This window comes from Pezoporus occidentalis, unplaced genomic scaffold (genome assembly GCF_034315485.1).
Source record: "Pezoporus occidentalis ecotype Australia unplaced genomic scaffold, CSIRO_AGI_Poc_V1 ctg182, whole genome shotgun sequence".
Lineage (NCBI taxonomy): Eukaryota > Metazoa > Chordata > Aves > Psittaciformes > Psittacidae > Pezoporus > Pezoporus occidentalis.
The window spans coordinates 202493-224621 of NW_026913662.1; the positions used below are offsets into that span (position 1 = coordinate 202493).

Below are 22129 nucleotides of genomic sequence, written 5' to 3' on the forward strand. Positions count from 1 at the left end.
AATAAGTTATTGACCAAAAATGCAACTGAAAATTGTTAATTAATTTTCAATTTTCACGTTACGGTAAATTTCACTAAAAAGTAGGTAAATAAAAAAAATATTTTCAGCTGGAATAAATATAACATTTATCTGGAAAAAATATCTGGGTTTCGGTTCAACCACTTCAGGTTTTCTTATACTCCTTATAGTTTAATTCTTCCTACACAGAAAAAGGGAAGTATATTAGGGCACAGTATGTAGATAATATCATCGTGATATCTGTAGAGGCAAATACTTTCAATAGATGCATACATATTTAAATAAGACAAAATAACTTGAACATACTGTGATACAAAGTATACACTTTTAGAAGACCTCTATGCCACAGTTTACCACCCTTTGGAGTCCTCTAGCCACCATGACAAGGCAATGCATATAGACACGCATATGTGTGGGCAGTAAGAGATTTTTCAGAATCATTCAGAGGCTGACCTTAATTCCTTCTTGAAGAGTTGCTGGAGAGTTCTGACTTAGCCAAAGCCAGTATATTAGTGTTCCTCTGTCTTGACTTCAGCTGGCTATGAATACACTGAGGTTGGAAATCAAAAGCTTCTTAATCACTACAGAAATCAGTGGTTCTGAAGCAGACTTCTATTCAGAGTAACAGGCACAACGCCCCAGCTGTTTTTAAGATGTATTTTAAGAGGCTTATTAAAGGAATTATACAAAGGCTAGAACCTAACTTTACTCCCTTTAAGGGGAATATTCTTATCCTGTCAGGACACTATGAGACTCTTTTACTCATTCTTCTCACGGCCTTTGAACCTTTTTCTGTGCTAAACATAAAGGGAGATCAGACTGTACAAAACACTCTGAGAACTGGGAAAATACTTAATAATGGTCGCATTTCTCTAAGGCCAAAAATTACTTAGAAGAGAAACCACTTGCTAAGAGACTTCAGCTATTAGGTTGTTATGGAAACACAAGCCTCCTTTGTCAGTTACCGACTCCATCAAACCAATGCATGGCTCACATTATGATCACCTATGCTTTGTGTTCCTACTGACAAGCTCTGAGTGGCTCTTCACTTCTCATTCGACATACAGATGAATTAAACTCTGGAGACACTGCCTTCTAGAGTAATAAATGAAATAATAAGGAACACTGATTACAATACACACACCATATCAGGCCTTGAGGCACTAATAAGCTAATGGCCCTGACCAGCCTTCTGAGGTGCTCTATTTGCATTCCCCTTCCTGGAGACTGCATTTCAGCTCAGCCTGGGGCCTTCAGTTCCTGCCTGAGGTATACTGAAAGAGTGACTTTTGCCTGTGCCCTGTGGATCCAGATGCCAACTGATAGATGACTTCCCAGCTTGACCATGGACATGGCCTTGTCATCATGAACCTTCCTGGCCATCACCAGACCTGGTCCTGACCTATATGTTGATTTTCTAGCTTGAATTTAGATCTACCTCATCAGTACAAACTTGCCGGATGATCTGGGCTCTCAGCTGACCTGGTTATAATCCCTAGGTCTGCCCTCCTCATGGGTGGTGAGACAGGGCCCTCCCTGTCAGCTATGGTAGTCCACTTCACTCCTGCCTCCCCATCCCTGAAGAAGCAGCTGGCCCTTATTGCTCAGTGACACATCAGGCCTGAGACTTAGTACTTAGCGTATTCAGTACTCAGGGCGGGATGGTAGTAATGATTTTGAATGTGCACTACAATACCAAAAGCTTTCATGGCAGAAACACTGATGTCAAATTAGGCTAAATTTCATAGACCATAGCTATTTTCAGATGACTCTAGACCAACTGTGATCTATTGCATTTAGTTTGCTTGATAAGAGCCTCCCTCCTTTACTCTCCATAGCTAAGATGATCTTTCTTGGTCATAGAAGTATTTAATCCTGAGGAGCTGGACTGTAGTTCATGTTTAAGTGAACTATGTCCTGCTACCTCTGGTTTAAAAGTGTGCTTATATTAAATATAGCCCTTCTAGCAGTCCTGTTTGAAGCAATTTGGGTGAATAGACTTCAGAAAGGTTAGTGCATGATCCTTCAGATCAATTAGAGTTTCAAAATTACGAAGCACAGGTGAGTAAGGCCTCTTGAATTTCCATTCATCCAGACAATTCTGCACATCTGGCAGTATGATGGTTCCTTCTTGTGGCCACTTTGCACTGGTTTGCTGACAGCTAGAAAATAACTGCATAAAAGCAAAGGTATAACTTCATTAAACAAGAAAAGATGCATTTGCTATCTTAGTCTCAAATTGGAGTACTGAAATGTTCAAATATTCAGGATAGGTGCTGTGAAGCTTTGTTAGTGAAGTAATCAGAAACTGATGACCTGACAAATAGCACTTTATTTACCAAGCTGAGCATTTAATGATTTTGGAAAATATGTAGATCTGTACTTTAATTTGACAAACATGTTATCACAGATAAGCCATTTTTCAATTCAGGTTCCTAAAGTACTATCTCCTAGATATCTGAGATTGCTGACAGTATACGCAGTAGACAGAAGAAGACAAGAAGAGGTGAGCTGACACACTGGCTACATATTTTCATGTAAATTTTCACTGTAATGACAGGAGAGGGACACCAGGCTGAGAAAGCATAAAACCCCTAATGCTGCAGTAGACAGGCCAGCTTAGAGAGAGTAGGTATGTTGTAATAATGCAGTGACAAGCATTTTTTGTTAGCTTGCCTGCTGTGATTATGAGACTATAAGAAAAACGCATCATTAATTACATATTTATTATGTTGCATAGTCCCTCCTACAAGTTACTGGCATTTAAGTGTGAATTAAGTAATTTTTCTAAATAACAAAAACATCATGACTGACAACAGCAAGATTTCTCCAGAATACATTCAGCTGGGCAGATGTCCAGAATAGCTGCTAAGGTATCTCTTCCTTTATGTTTTAACTCCTTGCCTTGTACCTGACTGCTACTGGCTAGTGCAAACACATCAGATATCTAAGAACATTTTTATTCTTTGACAGAAACCATATCTTAGATGTAACTGGATAGAGTAGTTGTACCAGAGCTATCTTTAAAATTGCTGACTTGGGAACTGCTGACTGTGCTCTGGCTGAGAGCTCAGTGTAAGTGAGGCACTTAAGTATTCACCTTATTTCTCAGTTGGATTTTGCAGCCCATACCGAACTCTGCGTTGCTACAGCTGAGCTGTTTCTGGAGTTGAAGATGGCTCACTAAGGTCTCCTTGACCTGCAGCCACAGTAAACTAACACAACTGGAAAAAACAATCCTTGAACTACATCTCCTTTACCCAAGATGATTTTCATGCAGTTTATGGACAGCAGTGTTTCTTCCTGTTACTGAGATGCTGTATCAAAACCTTTCTTAATCTGCATGGACAGATCTACTTTCCAAAAGAAGGTTAGCTGTTTTTTTTTTTTTGTCACCAGTATTCATGAGTAACAGAGTTTGAAAAGTCCTCTCTAATTCCTAATAATAATTTTGCCTAAAAACATTTGAAGTAGTATTGGCCATTATTCACTAGTATTAAAAACATAGCATATAAAATGCCACCTGTTTTGACTCTTAGGGAGTTTCTGTAGTAGAAACTATAAAGGCAGACTGAAAAAGAGATAATCACTCTGTTGGGTAAGGACACACACTTAACTCCAATGCAAAAAATATAGTAACATTTCTTCCTTAATGTAGCTGAGATTTCATTCAATATTTCTGTTAAATAAAGTGTAAGACATTATGAGGGCTGCATCAAAAGGAGAGTGACCAGCAGGTCAAAGGAGGTCATCCTGCCCTCCTGCTCTCGTGAGACCTCCCTTGGAGTATTGTGTGCAATTCTGGTGTCCTCAACATAAAAAGGACATGGAACTGTTGGAACAAGTCCAGAGGAGGGATGATCAGGGGACTGGAGCACCTCCCATATAAAGAGGCTGAGAAAGTTGGGGTTGTTCAGCCTGCAGAAGAGAAGGCTGCGTGGAGACCTCATAGCAGCCTTCCAGTATCTGAAGGGGGCCTACAGGGATGCTGGGGAGGGGCTATTCATCAGAGACTGTAGTGATAGGACAAGGGGTAATGGGCTCAAACTTAAACAAGGGAAGTTTAGATTGGATATAAGGAGGAAATTCTTTACTGTAAGTGTGGTGAGGCACTGGAATGGGCTGCCCAGGGAGGTTGTGAATGCTCCATCCCTGGTGGTGTTCAAGGCCAGGCTGGACAGAGCCTTGGGTGACATGGTTTAGTGTGAGGTGTCCCTGCCCATGGCAGGGGGGTTGGAACTGGATGATCTTAAGGTCTTTTTCAACCCTAACTATTCTATGGTTCTATGATTCTATGAGGCTGTCAGGGTTCAATGCCTCTTGCTCACCTCCCCCTTCTTAACCCCCATAGGATAGGGGAGGGAAGTGGGGAAAAAAAGATAAAATAATGGGTTGAGATGAAGACAGTTTAACAGGACAGAAAAGGAGGAAAAAATAAATAGTAATAATAATGATAAAATAGTTAGAAATACAAAGCAAGTGATGCACAATGCAATTGCTCACCACCTGCCAATCAACATCCAGCCAGACCTGAGCAGCAGCCCCAGACAGCTTTCCCCTCAGTTTACATACTGAGCATGACACCATACAGTATGGAATATCATTTTGGTAAGCCATCCTGTCAGTTGGGGTCAGCTGAGTCTCCTCCCAGCTTCTTGTGCTTCTTCTTCCCCCAGCCTACTCACTGGTGGAGTGGTGTGAGAAGCCAAAAAGTCCTTGACTTAGTGTAAACACTTCTTATCAACAACTAAAAATGTGCTACCAATGCTATTGTCATCCTAAATCCAAAATACAGCACTTTACCAGCTACTAGGAAGAAAATTAACTCTATCCCTGACAAAACCAGGACAGAGGTGCAAGTATGGTGTATGGTACAAACCGTCCAAGCTACCAAGGATGCGAGTTCAGTGTGTAAGGGTCTTCAACAGCTCAGGTCCAAATGCAGCATGGTGCTACACATGAACTTCTGGTACCAGTATTCTAGACACTAGATAACTGATTAAAGCCACATTAACTTCATGAAGATACTTGCCAATGCCTACTTTAGCATTAGAATTACACAGTGCTTTAAGCTTTAGCTATTTATTAAACATTTACACATTTTTTGAGATGATTTATTGCTATAGTTCATAAAATTTAATTACATCCTTAAGATAAAAAGGGCAATACTAATGCATGCCTTATGAACTAATAAAATTTTATGGTTATTTTTCAAGGTTAAATGTCATGTAATTTCATTTTTAATAGAAAGTCAGTCTAAAAGTTAAAATTACAGGCAGTCTAAATGTTAAAATTGCTAGTAGAAATGTCTAGTTTAAAGAAGCAAAAAGATTGGAAAGATTAATAAATTCATTTATGAAATTAATTTTATGAGATAGATTTATAAAATTTTAAATCCAAATGTATATTTAACTTGGCAGAAAAATTTGTATCAGAGTGCAGTATTTCAGAATATTCCTATCATGTTGTAACTGTTAGTTTAAAAGCAAAGAAACTGAGACAGAGATGGTAACGCATTCTGCCAACCTTGTCCCATCAATCTACCACAGAAACAACAAACAGCTTAACTTGAACTCAGACACGTTTGCAGTCTTTTTTACTCTTAAATCAGTCCTATTTAGAAGCAACTGTTTTAATGGTGAGATAAAACAATAATGTAACTGTTCTTCCTACATAAACCTAATTTCTTGCAAACAGACATAGTACTCATACAACACGATTTCAGAAATGGAAGTAAAACACTTTATTTCCTTTCTGTTCAGTTTTGCTCCTTTATATCTAACAACCCTTTACCACTTGGTATGTGGACTTACCTTCTACTGCTCCCTACCAGTTTAAGAATAAGTTTCAGGACATTAAAAGTATTATGGAGAACTACAGAGCAGTCTGTTTTTTCCTTGAGTAGATCAGAGAATGATGATTGGCAAGGTGGCTACTTCCAACCTGTTAGGAGTTTACTGGTAGGGCAGATAATAATTACAACATGCAGCTCTACAGCTTGAAATGCCAGTCAGAATGACCTTTCCTCTCTGTACAGGAAAGGAGAATTTTCAATCACTGAGCAGTCAGTCTCACTTCTACTGCCCAGAGATAGTAATGCCCCAGACAGTGAGGACTGTTGATCAGTGTCCTATCACCTAGGGAAAGGAGACTGACAGATGCAATTTTATGTTCAAAGTGCTACCTTGTGCTTTGAAATAAACTCTAGTCATGATACAGTACAGCAATTTGAAACAGTATTACCAAAGTCAGCATGTCTCAGTGATATAAAACAGTGAAATTCTGGGGAAAAGGCATACAAATCAGATATTTGTTTTACTTGAATGATCTCTGTAATTATACATAACTTATTGAAGCAATAAATTTGTATGAACAGAAGTGGCAGGCTGACATTCACATACAATTATGCGTAGTGTTAAGTACTTTGTGAGTGACATGGTTAATTTCATTTGGGCCATTTGTAGCATAAGATAGCAGCCAACATAATTACAGATACGGCTTACAAGCCAGGCCAGCTAGATAACTACTGCATTTATAGCTTAAAATAAAATCACATTTTGGAATCTGCTTATCTATACAGCAAAATGTTCTTTCCGATAAAATGGTATATGGAAAACTAAGAAGAATTGCTATACATTTGTACTGTCAACTTACCTTGTTAGATCTTATAAATATTATGGGTGCTCTCATGAATGCCCTACAGCTTCCTTGGCTATTCTCTGGAACTCTGATATGTGTCATATTTAACCATACACAAAACATATTTCCAGATTATGGTCTGAAAATTTCCTTTTCAAGACCTGTTCTTCATACTGATCATAACGAACTTATTAAGCCTATGAAAAATGTTCAGCAGGCAGCACAGTTCCAAAGCCTGTTGTGTTTTCTTGTGTGTAGTTTTCTTTTTTGTTTATTTAATACTAACTATAATGGAAAGCTTTGTAGTTGAGCCCCATTACTATAGAGGCAGATAATGAACTCCCTCAGCCAACTAATAGAGTAAGGGTATGGCAGTCATCCTATTGTAGTAAGTGTGCTTATGGCGATTAATCAAGTGGAAGTCTGAAAAACAAGGATAATTTGGCATTTTTTTTTTCCGTTACTGAATGGCAACGTCTAATATTTTCCTACACAATGTGTCAATTTTTTAGATTATCAGAGCCAAAAAAACACCAACAAAGCAAACCTTCAGCTATACAAGTAGTCATGCTGAAGTTCATGTCAGATTTTGGTCCATTCTGGACAACTACGCAATAAAGATGCTATCTTATTTTGTGCCACCTTCTAGGTCTGTTCATAATGCAAGTTCCCTCAAATCTTCTTTAGCCCAAAATTTATGGAGAGATGGGAATTATGATCCACTCCACCTCACCTTTCTAACTCTGAAGGTGTATCTTGATATCTAGCCCTTATACACTATGCCTGATAAAGCTCTGGCACTCTTCCAGTACTAGTTTAGCTGTAAAATCAAGAAGGTACTTCCCCTTACACAGACTAGATTGGCGACACACTGTTAGTTAACAATCATCTGTCATTCTTGTATATTTTCCAAACCATGATTCATAATCAACATAGCACAGGTAAAAAAGTCAACTGCCCATTCCAAGTAGTCTGCACTGCCAAGAACTGTCATTTGTCAGACTCTCAGTCCAATTACTTATAGCAAAATGATTATATTCTGAAATTCCTGTACCAGGTGGTGACTAATGAAGAGTTCAAATAAGGAAAATTGAAGAGAGCATATAACTTTGGAGAATATAAACAGCATCCATACAGATAATACCATTTGTCTGACTCAGCGTAATTATATTGGTTTTTAAGTACTGTAACTCATTGCTGTTCAAACCTGTATAACAACAAACTGGCAATCTGTCATTTAATATTTCTAGCAATTCTCATTCACTGTGTCATTTTCAAAAACAGAGCAGATGTTCTTTTATGTAACATGAAACTAGAGTACTTTAAATGTTGAATTAGTTGTATAATATTGTTGCTAAGCACTTCATTAAAAACAGAAATGGGCTGGTAAATAGATTACTGAAAAAGGCTGGGCTTAAAGAAATCCGATTTCTAATTTGGTTTTTTGCAACCTTGTATTTATCTAGGAAATTATTTAAATCTCTCCTTTGTTTTCCTTTCGATAGCATTTTGCTATTAATCCTTATTCTGATATTAAGCTCTTATGGAAGCTAATGGAAGACTATAATCATGCTGTGATAAGTAAACAGAGTGCTGTATTCTTAAGTACATAAACCTACACTTTCTATACATAATTGTATACCTTCCATAATATTACACTTACACCAAAGATTATGTAAAAAATTATGTGGTGATTTACCTGGTCTTGAGGAAGGAACTCTTGCTATTTCTAGGGAGCAAGGTTTTTTGGTCACTGCTATGTCTATCGAATCGCAGAGATTGCTGTCATTTTCAGAGGGAACTGCATCCAGAGGCACAGAAGGTATTGCTTCTAATGCATAACCTCTCTTCTTTGAATATGATTCCTGAAATGCAAAAATTTGAGTAGGTAAGAGAGATATTTCTCAGACAACACAAGAAAAGAACCAGGCTAGATAACTCTGACTAGCAGGGTTTAAAATCCAACAAATTAAACACAACATTTTGCTGAAATCTAAATTGTAACAGACTAGAAGAATTAATTGCATGCTAGAAGATAACATTTCTTGTTTCTTTAAATTTTTGTGTAATATAATTCTTGTTTAGTTATAGAAATGTCTATATTCTTCAAACTTTGTATTTAGCAAAAACTCCAACATAACTGATCTTGCCATATCTGCTTTGCTGTGTTCTAATTTGGGGATTTTTCTTATTCAGAATTTGAATTATATCTCATGAAAGTGATAATTACATTAACCACTGCCATTACTTTGTCATATTACACATAAAAAAGCTAAAGTTATGCTATCTGCGTTTTGATGGCAGAATCCCAGGTTGTGAATGAAGATGAAATACTGCTCTATATTTGAACTGAACAGCAATAATGGCACAAGGTCCCTTCGCAGTGATACATACAGTGAATTCCCATCATTAGCAAATGTTAAGGGAAGGAAAAACAGAATTGGACGGAAGATTTTCTGGTACACTAAACTGCCCAATCAAGCAGACTCTCTCTACTTTAGAACACAAATAAGAAGATACCATACAGTTTCACGAGAGTTTCTTGATTTGTGATCTATATTTTTTTAATCCCAGCAGAAAGCAGTTGAATAGGCAGAGACATATTTCTACATCTTTCTTACAATGGACATATGGATGCCTGGGAAAGTCAAACACTGCACTCAAATCAAATATGATATAATAAAAGGCAAAGGACCAGAAAGCACCCTGACATTTAGATATTATCATGGTCCTACTCAGAAAATGACTTAAGAACGTGATGACTAAAACAGGATGTGGAATAACAATTTCTTCAACAAGAATTGATATTACCTAAGGAAAAAGATGGCTGTAGGTAACAGTTCATTATTTAGGTAAATTATTTATACCGTTAGCAAATTATTACACTACCAGACCTTTGCAGTTTTTCCTGCTCATTGTATTGTGACCTGATTTTTATGACATTTTCATAATCTGGTGATAACACAAGGCCATTTGAAGGACAGGTTTGAGATGGCAGCAACAGGATATCCCCTTCAAAATTCTACTTGATGAGTTCAGTAGAAAAATAATTTTAATCCTAGGCTAAACCACCACTGAATAAAGTACATGCAAATGAATACAAGAAACAGTGAACAGGGAAAAACCAATACAAAATAAAAAGAATACAAACAAGCATTTGTAATGAAAAATGAGGATGTGCTAGCAAACAATACAAGGTCAGTAGTCAGTGTTCAAAACATATGCCTAAAAGAGGAATGCGATTGTGTGCCTACCTCTTTTACCCTTTTCTGGTTAATCTCTAGTCAAGGTATGAGGTCTCTGCATTAGCAATTTTGCTGCTACATACTAGCAGTAACCAGTTTCAGCTAACGGACTCTAAAAACTTTACCAGGAATTGAAAAGTTTCTAAGTGGGCTTGCTGCAGCTCCAAATACAACTTTTTAAACTTAAGCCATCTCGTTCTTCAAATAAAGTTAATAAAAAATTATTCCTGAAGCTCATATCCCATTAAAAAAAAAAAAAGGCCCAAGCTAAACAACAAAAACAGACCCAAAAAAGCCCACAAAACCAAAAACCATTTATTTTTTAAATCATGCAAATAGCATCTGAAGTCTTTTGACCATTCCTGTCAGCCCTCACCCTCAGCCTTCAGTGATCTGACAGGGATCTGATTTTCATGTAGCGTTCAAGGTGAGGGCTCATCAAGTATACATACTGACATAATGATGTTCCCGCTTTTGCACTCCTTTCCTAATTGCTCTTAACATTCAGTTTGATTTTCTGAATGTTATTAAACATTACAAGTAGATACCCCATCCCTGAAAGTGTTGAAGGCCAGGCTGGATGGGGCTTTCAGCAACCTGGTCTAGTGGGAGGTATCCCTGCCCATGTAGGGGGCGTGGAATTAGGTGATCTTAAGGTCTGTTCCCATCCAAAGCATTCTGTGATTCTATGATTCTTAAATTAACATTATAAGAATCTAAATGTCAGGGAAGAAAAAAATAAAAATGATGGGGTTACTGAGAAAATGGTTAGAATGTAAATTACTGACTGGTAAATTCTTCATCAATCTCTCACTAATAAAGCAAATATGAAAACAGTATGCCAAGCAGAACTTAAGTTAGAGACAAGAAGAATTGTTAATACATTAAAAAGTCTGGAATTCTACCAGTGAAGACGATAAGGCTTAATTAAAAGTGTATATGTAGCAAAAAGACAAACTTCTCATTGCTGGAGAAAAGCAATGTAAAGTATTCAGGTTGCTGCAGTATGTTCTCCATTTTGCAAGAACTGAGCATACTGTAGAATACTTTAAGCTCTAGAGTAATTCAAGTTAGATGTTAGTAGGTAACTTAAAACTGTCTTAGAATATGTGGCATTAAGCAATGTGATTCTGTTTTTTTCTCAAATTAAAAGGTCTTCAGCACTCTTCTCAATAACAATTCTGTTGTTTCACCTCACCCACTTCAATAAAAAGTAATGCTACAGTAATCCTACATGTCCTAGATATTTTCATCTGCATAATAAAACATTCTAAAGAAATACTATTCCATTATAGTTGAATAACCTTTGGCCCTGAAATGAAAATAATCTGAGGTGTTTTTTTTTTAATTAGAGATTATTCAATTTCTGTAAATTATGCCAAAAAACTTGAAGATGACACGTGTAACTGACCATGACTGTCAAGTCAGAGTTTGTTCTTATTTAAAATTGAACTTCATAAAAGTAATGTGCTGGGCTGCCAGGACATTAAAACAAGTATTTAAGTATTTTTGTGGAAAGGATAAAAATGCATACACAATAGAAGTGACAGAAAAAGACCGAGAGTGGGTGCGTCACTGGGAAAGCATTAGAGAACAGCTGTCCATACTGATAAAATATAAATTAGATTTTTGCCTTGTAGAAAGAAACAGCAATGTGAAATTGAATTTGCAGAGCACATGCCAGGGACACATTATGGCCCTTACTCAGAAATCTCCAGCCAGCTGGGTCCTCTGAGAATATGCTTGATGGTATAATACTTATGTGTAATCTGAGAATTAAACAGGACTAGACAAGAGAAAGGAGGGGAGGAGAAGATTGTGACTGTTGGTCAGTGGGAATGAATTTGCTTTAATATATCTATATGTCAATTGTAAATGGTTATATAAAAGTGGGAAACAATATTCCATAACATCAGTACATCTTCAAAAACTACATGATGTTGAGTTAGACCTTTTTTCCATGTTTCTGCTAAGCTTCCAGTTAAGCTTGCTTTTGCCTACTTCCATTTCTTGTAAGGATCAGTCTGAATGAGGTATGGTCAAAGACTAAGATATAAGCAATATATACAAATCTGTATTTGTATGACCAAAGAATAAAATGATAGAACCTCAGTGGGCATCTAATCAGAACTGACATTCTGACAAGATAGAAACTGTATTTCACTGAAAAATTTTCATACTGTCCAGCTCCCTTCCTACAGAAATCTGATCAGCTGAAGTTTCGTTACTTCCCTGGAACATGGGACAACACATCTGAGTCAAGCATAATGTACTGTTACACCACATTCCTCACAGTGATAATTCATGTAGTTATGTCGTGTCTCACCGGGCAATTATTAATTTATATAACTTATAAATTCTAAATTTATGAACAGTTGACCTCCTGTAGTCTAGGATACTCACAGTTAAAAGCCATACTGTATCCTGTTATTTGAAAATTTACTAGATCTGGTTTTGATTGAGTCTCTTTTGATAAATGACTTCTTCATAATTAACTATCCTTACAATTTGTGTAAGATACCTAATAAGGATCACAAAGTTTAGAAGAAATAGTTATTTTAGCCTTAAGACATTTTTTTAGAAACTATGGGGAATAAGAATGCCACTATGCATATTTATACTTTAAGACAGAAGTTAAGGACACTTGTTTAGAAAAAGAATTATTAGTGGGTATTTCAGTAGTCTTATATATCCAGATAATTCAGATTTTTAAAGAAAACTTTATGGCTATAATTACCTATTATGTGAAAACATCTATGAACAAGAAGTGGAAGTAAAATACCCAGGGGTTTTCTTCTGAATAATAAACTTTAAAGGAGAAACAGTCTCGTAAATGTGGAAAGGAAGAATGCAATGTATTTGCCATCATTAGAAAATATCTTTTTCATTTATACAGAATACATATTGAAGAACTGCTATTAAATTCTGGCATATCCCTTAAGATCCATCAGGGTATCATATCTTCTCCCCTGACTTGCTGCATGCCAGAAGACCAGCATGAACTCAAGTAGCTCCTCTTTATTTATGGTGGGATAAATTCTGCTTAATTTTTCTTTAGAAGAGTATTACGATACTTCTGTTAATAAAACTTTGGAGAGTTATTGATCCCAAACACTCCATAAACCCATTTATCCCATTTACATCATAGAATTACAGAATTAAAAAAACAGTTTGTGTTGGAAGGCATCTTTAAAGATCATACAGCCCAAACCCCCTGTAACAAGGGGAGACATCTTCAACTAGATGAGGCTGCTCAGAGCCCTGTCTAACCTGACCTCAAATGTTTCCAGGTAAGGGGCATCTACCAACTCTTTGAGCAACATGTTCCAGTTTTTCACTACCCTCATTGTAAAAATTTTTTTCCTTCTATCTAGTCTGAATGTGTTTGCATCAAACATACTTCATGTTTGCAAACAGACTGATGTATAACACTGTAGGATTGGGACACTTTACACTGAAATATTCATGATAAATAACCAAAGGTTGCTGAGAGGAATCAAGAATTCAAGCAAGAAAGGAGTCCTGACCAGTGACCAAAGATAATTAGAACAGATTTTTGACATGCAGCAAGGTGGAGGGAAGAGTGCCTGAACCTGATGGGTACTGTGTGAATTTGTCACAATAATGTAGTCATCAATTGAAAGTATTTCCTATGTCGTCATAATCCCAAAACACAATTAGATGACTGCCTCCCCACTGAAAGAAATCAGGAATATTACTATGACTTTTTAGCTAGTAATAACATTTTAATCTATTACTTACTTACCCAAAGTATAAGTTTTATAGCATCATGTAATTAGAATAATTTTTCATGAGTCAAACTATGATAAATGTTCATTGTTATGACAGCTAGAAACAGTTGAATACGTAATTTGTCACAGAAAAGATAATAAGATTCATGATATATTACAGAATCTGGAAAATCCCCAATAATCTCATATATGAAGGAGGGCCCATGCAAACGTTTATTTTCATACAATATCTTCTAAGTAAGAGATAAAATAACTCATTGGAAAATGATAAGTTTGGACCAGAAGATGTCTCAGAAGGTGAATGAAGAGGCTCAGAAGAGTGTCATGGTTTCAAGGGTGCCAACTTCAAAGTTCAAAACATGAGGAAGGCATGCCTGGTATCAGAAGAAAGAAACGGCTTTCCACTTTCGCAGAGACTGATAAATGCACATGTACTTTGTCAGGCTCTGGACTTCATTTAGTAATATCACAAAGATTTGAAGGTGGTTATGAAGGGCCATTTTACACAGTACCAGTTTGTTGCATAATCAGACCTCTTCACTAGAAAAAGGAAAGAAGGAAGAGAAAAAAAAAAAGTCCATCTCTCATTTGTAAGAAAAGGTTCACAACAGTATTACAGAAAGAGTGGTAGATCTGACTTACAGGGATCTGAGTAGTACGTGGCTAACAGCTGACAGATTCATTTTGAGCACCACAAAAAAAAATTTTTAGGTCACCATTAAACCACTTTCCCCTAAGCCAATTAAAAAATATTTTACACTTTGGGTTGACCCTTTTGAATGTGGCTGAAAGCTAGTGGGAAATATGCACAGAAAAAGTGAATGAGGACTTATAGTTCTGCCTTTGGACCACAAGGTAGTGAACCATCCATTCTTCTCCCCAGCTGAAACACCCACAGGTTTGGTCCAGCTCTTAAACAAGTTTTGTCTCCTACTCTACTAAAACCAACCAATCTTTGGTTTTCTAACAGAAGCAGAGAACACGAAGTAAAATTATCCCTCATACGAGCTAAAACCATATAAAATATAGATATTGATAAAACCTTAAGTGGAGTCAGTATTTACTAGACAGCAAATGCAGAAAGCAAAAACAAACCATAAAAAATAAAAACAAACAACATGTTATATTAAGCAGATACACTGAAATTGTCTAACATTTTATAGCTTCATACTTATCAATTACTGTGTCAGTAAATGAAAAATATATTGATTGCTGTGGACGGGAGAGAAGAATCAAATACACCTAAGTCAATGTGGAACCAAAACATGTCATTTATGTTAACAGCAGTTTTCACTATTAATATAAAACAGAAAAAAACCTGTAACTGTAAACTGACTTGATTGGAGGCAGACAATATCACTAAATGAGACATTATGGAAGACATTTTAATTGAAAAGAAAGCTTTACCACTGGCATGTCAATTCATTACCTACTGTAAATAATATGTGCATTTTAGAAAATACTCTGTACCTGACCATGCTCTTGTTCTGAAGTCATGTACTTTCATGAATTTACACAATAGAAACCAATTACTTGATGCTATATACAATGGCTTTAACAGAAGCTACAAATAGATATTTGCTATTTTGTGAAACGGAATCTCCCATGTTTAAAAGTTTTCTAGTTGATACTGATGAAATAAAAATTTAACTATGTACGTAATATAAATATATAAAATAAATAGCATATGTATACATATAAAAAGTTACTATCAAAACAGTGTAAGCCAAGACTCTTGTAAAAGCACTCCCTCCCACACATGCTTCCACATTAAAAAAGAAAAAACAAGAAAATATTCCAAAAATTAAAGTTATTAAGAGTCATATTATCAAAAATGAAAAACTTTTTCGTGAATCTTCTTTATCTGGTACACAACTGAACAGAAAATGAGATACAAAATCAACAGAAGAACCACATTTCAAAATTCTCTTTAAAAGGTCTCAGGATGCATGCAAATTTTGCAAAAGTTTAGTACTTCCTAATTAAATAAGACCAAATACCCTTTATCTACAGTAAGCACGGTATTTCAGAAGCGTGAAAACTGAATCTAACAGTAAGATACAATCAGAGGAAAAGCAAATCCATCCTGTAAGTTAGAATCAGTATTTAAAAAACTGTAAAATAAATTATTCCATTATAACAGGAGAAATATGCACAATAACTGTTGGCCAGCATTAATACAATGTTGTCCATACCTTCTGTGTTCATAAAGAACCTAGTAATTTCCTATTTCAAACCATAGTTGAGAACCATAGCTGTGAAGGGGACCCTATGAACTCTGCTGTTTCCTGATCAAAAATGTGCGAAAACTAACTAACATTCATAACATGGATATTTAGCTTTATGAATACAAAAAGTTCCATCATCCAGTGCTACCTTATCACACTGCAAAACTCAGCAGTTTTATGAGGACTAATTTGGCCATGTTCAATCAGCAAAGAGTGAAATATACAAATAATGCACCAGGAATTACCTAATTCACTGAAGGAAAAATATTCAGCTAATACACATGCTGCTTCCTTATGGCTCTTTAAATAAGAAACACTACTGGGTTATCACAGTATCACAGTATCACAGTATGCTGGAGATTGGAAGGGACCTCAAAAGATCATCTAGTCCAATCCCCCTGCCGGAGCAGGAAATAGATAACGTTACACAGGAAAGGTGGGTTTTGAATCCACAACCTCCCTGGGCAGCCTGTTCCAGTGTTCCGTTCACTGAAGGTTTCTTCTCAAGTTTAAAACCTCTTGTGTTAGTTTGCACCCATTACCCCTTTATCATTGTTTGCCACTGAGTAGATGACACTCCCCCTTTATATATTTATAGACACTTATAAGGTCACCCCTCAGTCTCCTCTTCTCTAAACTATAAAGACCCAGCTCCCTCAGTCTTTCCTCATAAGGGAGATGCTCCACTCCCTTAATCAGCCCTGCGCTGGACTCTCTCCAGCAGCTCCCTGTCCTTCTTGAACTGAGGGGCCCAGAACTGGGACCTACTAACCACCGCCCTTCTAATACATCCCAGGATGCCATGTCAAAGCTCTACTGCCTCAATTGTTACTATAATGATTTCTGTGGTAAAATAATCTACTTCTATGGTATGTTAATCTACTCAGCCTGAGTTATTGCATAATGGAAACTGAGAATGTGAAGATTATATGAAATGACATGACTAAGGATTATAAGAGAACCAATGTTACATTTTCAATGAAATCTGAACTTAGAAAATTTCCCATAAGTTTCACTGCAAGATTCCGGTTCCAGAAGAGCTATCACAGAATTATATGTCTATTTGGTCAGAATTCAGGAATCTTGCCCCATATTTGCAGTCACACTAGCTGTACGTAACAGCTTTACTACAGATATTCTCACGCTTTGTGACCTTCCTTCATATGCAAACAAACTACTATGTCAGTGTTTCACACAAAGATGGTAAAAAGTACACAAAACTCTTTGCTTACTGATTCTATTGCTCTAGATTCTGATTGAACTAATTTCTTATATTTCAACAAATTAGTAACTCAACTTCAAAAAGGCAATGTAAATGCTTAAGCGTACATTCAAATAATTTGCAAAATCAAGGTCCTTTCATAATTTCACAATGAGGAAACAGAGTTCGTCAGTAAAAGAAATCTACTCATAAATCCTGTATGTCATGGAACCACCTAAAGCTAGACAACAGGAAACACTTGGCTGTAGTTGTTTCTGGATCGAAAATGAGATTCTAGCCACTTACAATCCAAAATGTGGAGTTTCTGCACTTCTTCTTTGGTCATATAGTCCTGATAATAAATAAGTGTCCTTAGGACAAAGCTGTTAAGATAGCTATACTTAACAGGCAACTCCAAAATTTGTTCATGCGCTTCACAATAAAACACTATTACATTCAAAAGAAACAAAACCAGACAGACTTAATCTGTCCATTTTGGAAGTGGGCAGAAAGGAGTGAAGGAAGGCCGCCTGCTTCGTCAGCTGTGTATCCCCTGTAAGTGCCCTGGTGTTTAATTCACAAAAGTTCAGCTCAAAAGCTAGATGTAGTCAAACACATCCCTCTGCTTCAAATCTTGACACTGGCTGTCTTCCAGTGCCTTCCTGTTCAACATAGAAGAGCAGTCAATTGAATATCTTCAGAGCTGTCCTCACTTTCTCATTGATACAGGGAGCACAAGCACCCAGATGGGTTTCTGAATGAACTTTCTGCTGTCAATATTTATTCATCATAATGCAAAACCAGTAACTATGCAAAACCAATCTGAATGAGACAGAATTTAGGCACCTGCCCATACAAAAACAGATTACAACAGTTTACTCAAAAAGCTTTATGTGTATATAGAACTTAAGTATCTGATAAACATAAAGGCTGATGAAGCTAGTGGTTTGCAAGTATTTAGGCAATTAGGTAGGCTAAAATTCTGTCTGAGACCTATGGACTCAATTTTGCTAAATTCAAAATTAGGAGAATTAAATGTGACTTAACATTGCCTGAAGATTTTCTCTTCTTTTTACAGTATAAAATATTGTGAATCAGAAATTAGAATGCTATACAATTATAGCACCTTCAAAAATAATACAGTCAACTTAATACTGTCAATTTATTAATCTACCTTAATGTCTTTACACATATACCCTTTATGTTAAAAAAGTCTGAAAAATGCCTGGTGGACTGGTCTGGTTATAGGGAGAGACATTTATAACATGTTTTTTAAAAAGCTACCTACCTCTATTCCCTATGTTATTAGTAGTATTACTGTTATTTCTATTTATTGTAGCAAGATTTTATGGTTCAGGACTGCTTATTGCTTCTGGAAAGTGAATGGAGCATTTGCATTCGACAGCAATACATATGATTAATACTATTCTAGGTAGAAAAACATAAACCACGACATTCCTCATTTCCGAGTTGACCTTTCCGCCTTTCCGAGAGACCTGAAAGTAAAAAGGCGTATTTGACTAGAATTGGCAGATGACATTTTCCTATCAACAAACAAATCCAAAATGCCTTACTATGAAAACATGCAACAATGTTGTCTTACATATTTTCCCTTGATATCTCCAATATGGACTCTCCTTAACTTATTTCATTTTATTTAACCTCCAATTCATGAGTTCATCTTCATTTTGAACTATTAATACTGGAAAAATCATAACAATCAGTTTCAGATTTTTAAGAAAGTCTTAGCCTTAGTCTGGGTTTGTATTTTTGTTAACAAATAAGTGTTTCCTGATAAAGTTCTGTATGTAGGGAAGCAAAACCAGAATTAAGCACATTAATGCCTATGTTTAAGTAAGCTTAAGTAATTTGTTGAATCAGGGTTTATCTCATTCTCGGACTCAGTGTGATGAGTACCGGTAATAAAAGTTTTCAGTAAAATACAGCAGTCAGACCCACGGCATGCAATTTCTTTTGTACAGCAAGAGAGGATTCACAGTTACAGAATACAGAGTTGCTCTGTTTTAAATGCCCAGTTACCAGCCAGGTCATTTCTTCAGAACTGAAGTACATTCTGTCAAGTTACCAGCTTCTCAGTTGGTAGAGAAACTTCACAGTTTCCACTGTTAGTTTGTCATGGTTCTCAAATACATTTCATTTGTACCACTATGAAAAAAAATCCTAACCAAACAAACCTGAAAAAAACAAACAAAAAACCAAAGCAAACAAACAAACAAAACCACAAACAAGCAAAAAAATAGCAAAACGCCACAATACAACCCACCACAACCAGACAAAAAGTTGCTAGGCTTAGAAATGTCCCAACATGTCAAATGCCTTTAAACAGCCCTTCACAGAACTTCAGACTTACACACCCCATGACTTAATGGCTAATCCATATAGTAAACCTATGCAGTAATCACAGCACCCAGATATCACCACACAACTGATCTCCTGCATTCAGATACCACGAATACCAGTTTTTTGGGCCATCAACTCTTTTCCTTCTGTTACTACCACTGAAACAATAAACACAAATTATCTATGATGACCTTCTCCCCACAAAATGAAGTACTGAAGAGTAAACCCAATTTTTCAGACTAACCAGGAACTTCTAATTGTGTTCAAGTTTCCACATAATGCTTTAATTTTTCTGTTTTGAAGCAGCTGAAGTTCAAACATTGAATTTTTAATACAAACTTGAACATTTTTCTTGTATAAAATTATTTGCTATGCATTGTTGCTATCCATTTGCTATGCAATTTAACTTGATTTTTTTTTTCCATTTTCCCATGATTCGTCAGGCAGCACTGAAATCAAAAGCATTTCCTGAAAGTGCGTCTTCTGGTTACCACTTAACTGCAAATGATAAAGTAGTAAAATGTAACATATTATTTAAGATCATATTTCCTATTTCATTTAGGAATGTGACAGTGTGCAACTCAAAATTAATTTCTACACAAATGTGAATACCTTTAATAGTAGTAAAGCCCATCATGGAAGTCAGCATGGCTATCAACACTTCCTAAGATTTCTGACATATATCAATAATTCCAGTATTGTTTGACACCTCTCTTCTTTCTCTGTTACATCCCACTTAATGCTGTTGTTTCCTAATCACACCAAGAGATAACACAGACCAGTGGCAGCCAGATTTACACAGCACTAGGCAGGGACAACCATACTTTTGCAAACTGATTTACAAACTGATGAACATGGAGTCAGTCCTAAACTTTTAAAGAAATTAGCTGTTCTGAGTTCACATATCTAAAATTTTATAGAGAATTATAGAACGAAGATGTTTATATGAAAGAGATCTCTAGAAGTCATCTTATCCAAGCTTTCAGTCATAGCAGAACTATATTAACTACCAGGTTTCTCTGAGCCTTGTCCAGTCAATTCTGAAAACACCCAAGGATAAAAAGATTAAAACATCTCGTTACATTACATACCTGTGTAGCAGTGTCTAGATGGTACAACTAGTGAAGTAAAAATTCATTTGCCACAAGACATCTGGCAACTGGAAATTTACAATGGAAATTAAGAAGCTACATATTATTAGCAAGAACAAAAAGCTCAGTGTCAACACCATCAGAAAATGTAGCAAAACACTAAAATTTGCCACATTTTTTTTCAATATACTTATTCACCATCACTGGTCAGCAGGGTATAATCATCACCTGCTGACTCTTTCTTGGCACAATACATATTGCACTTTGCAGTAGCTGCTTCAGTGTGTGGGTGGTGTGTTCCTGAGATTATCAACAGAACTCCAGCTTAATGCAGAAAAGACAAGACTGCAAATCAAGAGCTAACAGAAATATTTTAACAGAAATATAAGGGTAATACAGGTCTCCATGTCAACCCCATTTAAGTAAAATCATCATTTAATCCACTAACCTAAAATGAGGGAAAAATAATAAAATTTTTCTATGTTAGAAACTACAGGAAAATACTACAGATAATGTAACAATTTTACTCTGGCTATTCATCTTCGAGGTATACTGTATGCCAGTTTTCCTAGCTGAAAGTGGTCTTTCCTGGAAAATAATTTTGTCTCTACCATGTCTGTATCACTTATCAAATAAATACATTACCAAACAAAATGCCAGTTTTTCCCCTCCTGTAATATATAAATTAGATGATGCCGCAAGGCTCTCTATTTCTAATTCTGGTGAACTTCAACACCAAATAGGTCAGGCTTTGCCTAGGAAGGTTGGACCAGATGATCTTCAAAGTCCCTTCCAATCTGGTAATTCTATGATTATATGAAGCAACAGCAACCAAATCCGTTTCATTACCAATCTAATTTGAAACGTACTTCCTTTCAATGCTCTGAAACGTAAATTTGTCAATGAAGTGATGGATGACACCATTTTTTGGGTTCAAGTTGTTAAAATACTTCAGCTAATGGTGTTTAGTTAAAAATACACTCTTTGTTTTTCTGTTTGTTTGTTTTGTTGTTCTTTTAATTGAAGAGCAAAGAAGAAATATTCTCTCTTTTATACTCCCTCCTCTGCACCTCAGCAGTTCAAAAAAAATCACTAAAACACTTGAACTGAGCTTAATGTCTAAGAAAATTTTTAGAGAGAACTGAGAAAAGGAGGAGTTCAAACTGGAAGAATATGTTAAAATGAAAACAAATAATGCCCAATAAATTTCTCAATATTAAAATTGTCCAGAAAGAGACAACAAGGAGTCATGCCGCCTCTCTCCAGAGAGTATCATTACAGCGATTTTTTTTAAAAACAGACTTGATCTCTACACAAAAACTGAGTTAGCTCCTTACTCAATTTCCACATTCATCTCTCATGCATCCAGAACCATCTTTGTAATTGTAAATATAATTGCAACATAATAATTTTCAGTGCCAGGCTTTCTATAATGTAATCTTAACCCACTTCCACAATACAAACACAATATGAAATTCCTTTTAATAATTATATAAAAGAAGTACAGACAGACACGATGATCTTCTGGAAGCCAGACTTGAAATATATAACCCTGTTAACTGATGCATCAAACTCCAAACTAAATATTGCTATC

General features: G+C 36.1%; 1 protein-coding gene across 5 annotated transcripts in view; it reads right to left on the minus strand.

The window, feature by feature from the left end:
• Positions 1–22129, minus strand: part of LOC134162035 (ankyrin repeat and sterile alpha motif domain-containing protein 1B-like) — a 309404-nt gene that overhangs the window by 172597 nt on the left and 114678 nt on the right. For all 5 annotated transcript variants that reach the window (XR_009964170.1, XM_062615455.1, XM_062615451.1 and 2 more), the window contains one exon: positions 8357–8522. Coding sequence is in view for 4 of the 5 variants with exons in the window: in XM_062615455.1 (XP_062471439.1) it covers positions 8357–8522 (166 nt within the window). In the remaining variant the exon portion in view is untranslated. The remainder of the gene's footprint in view (positions 1–8356; positions 8523–22129) is intronic.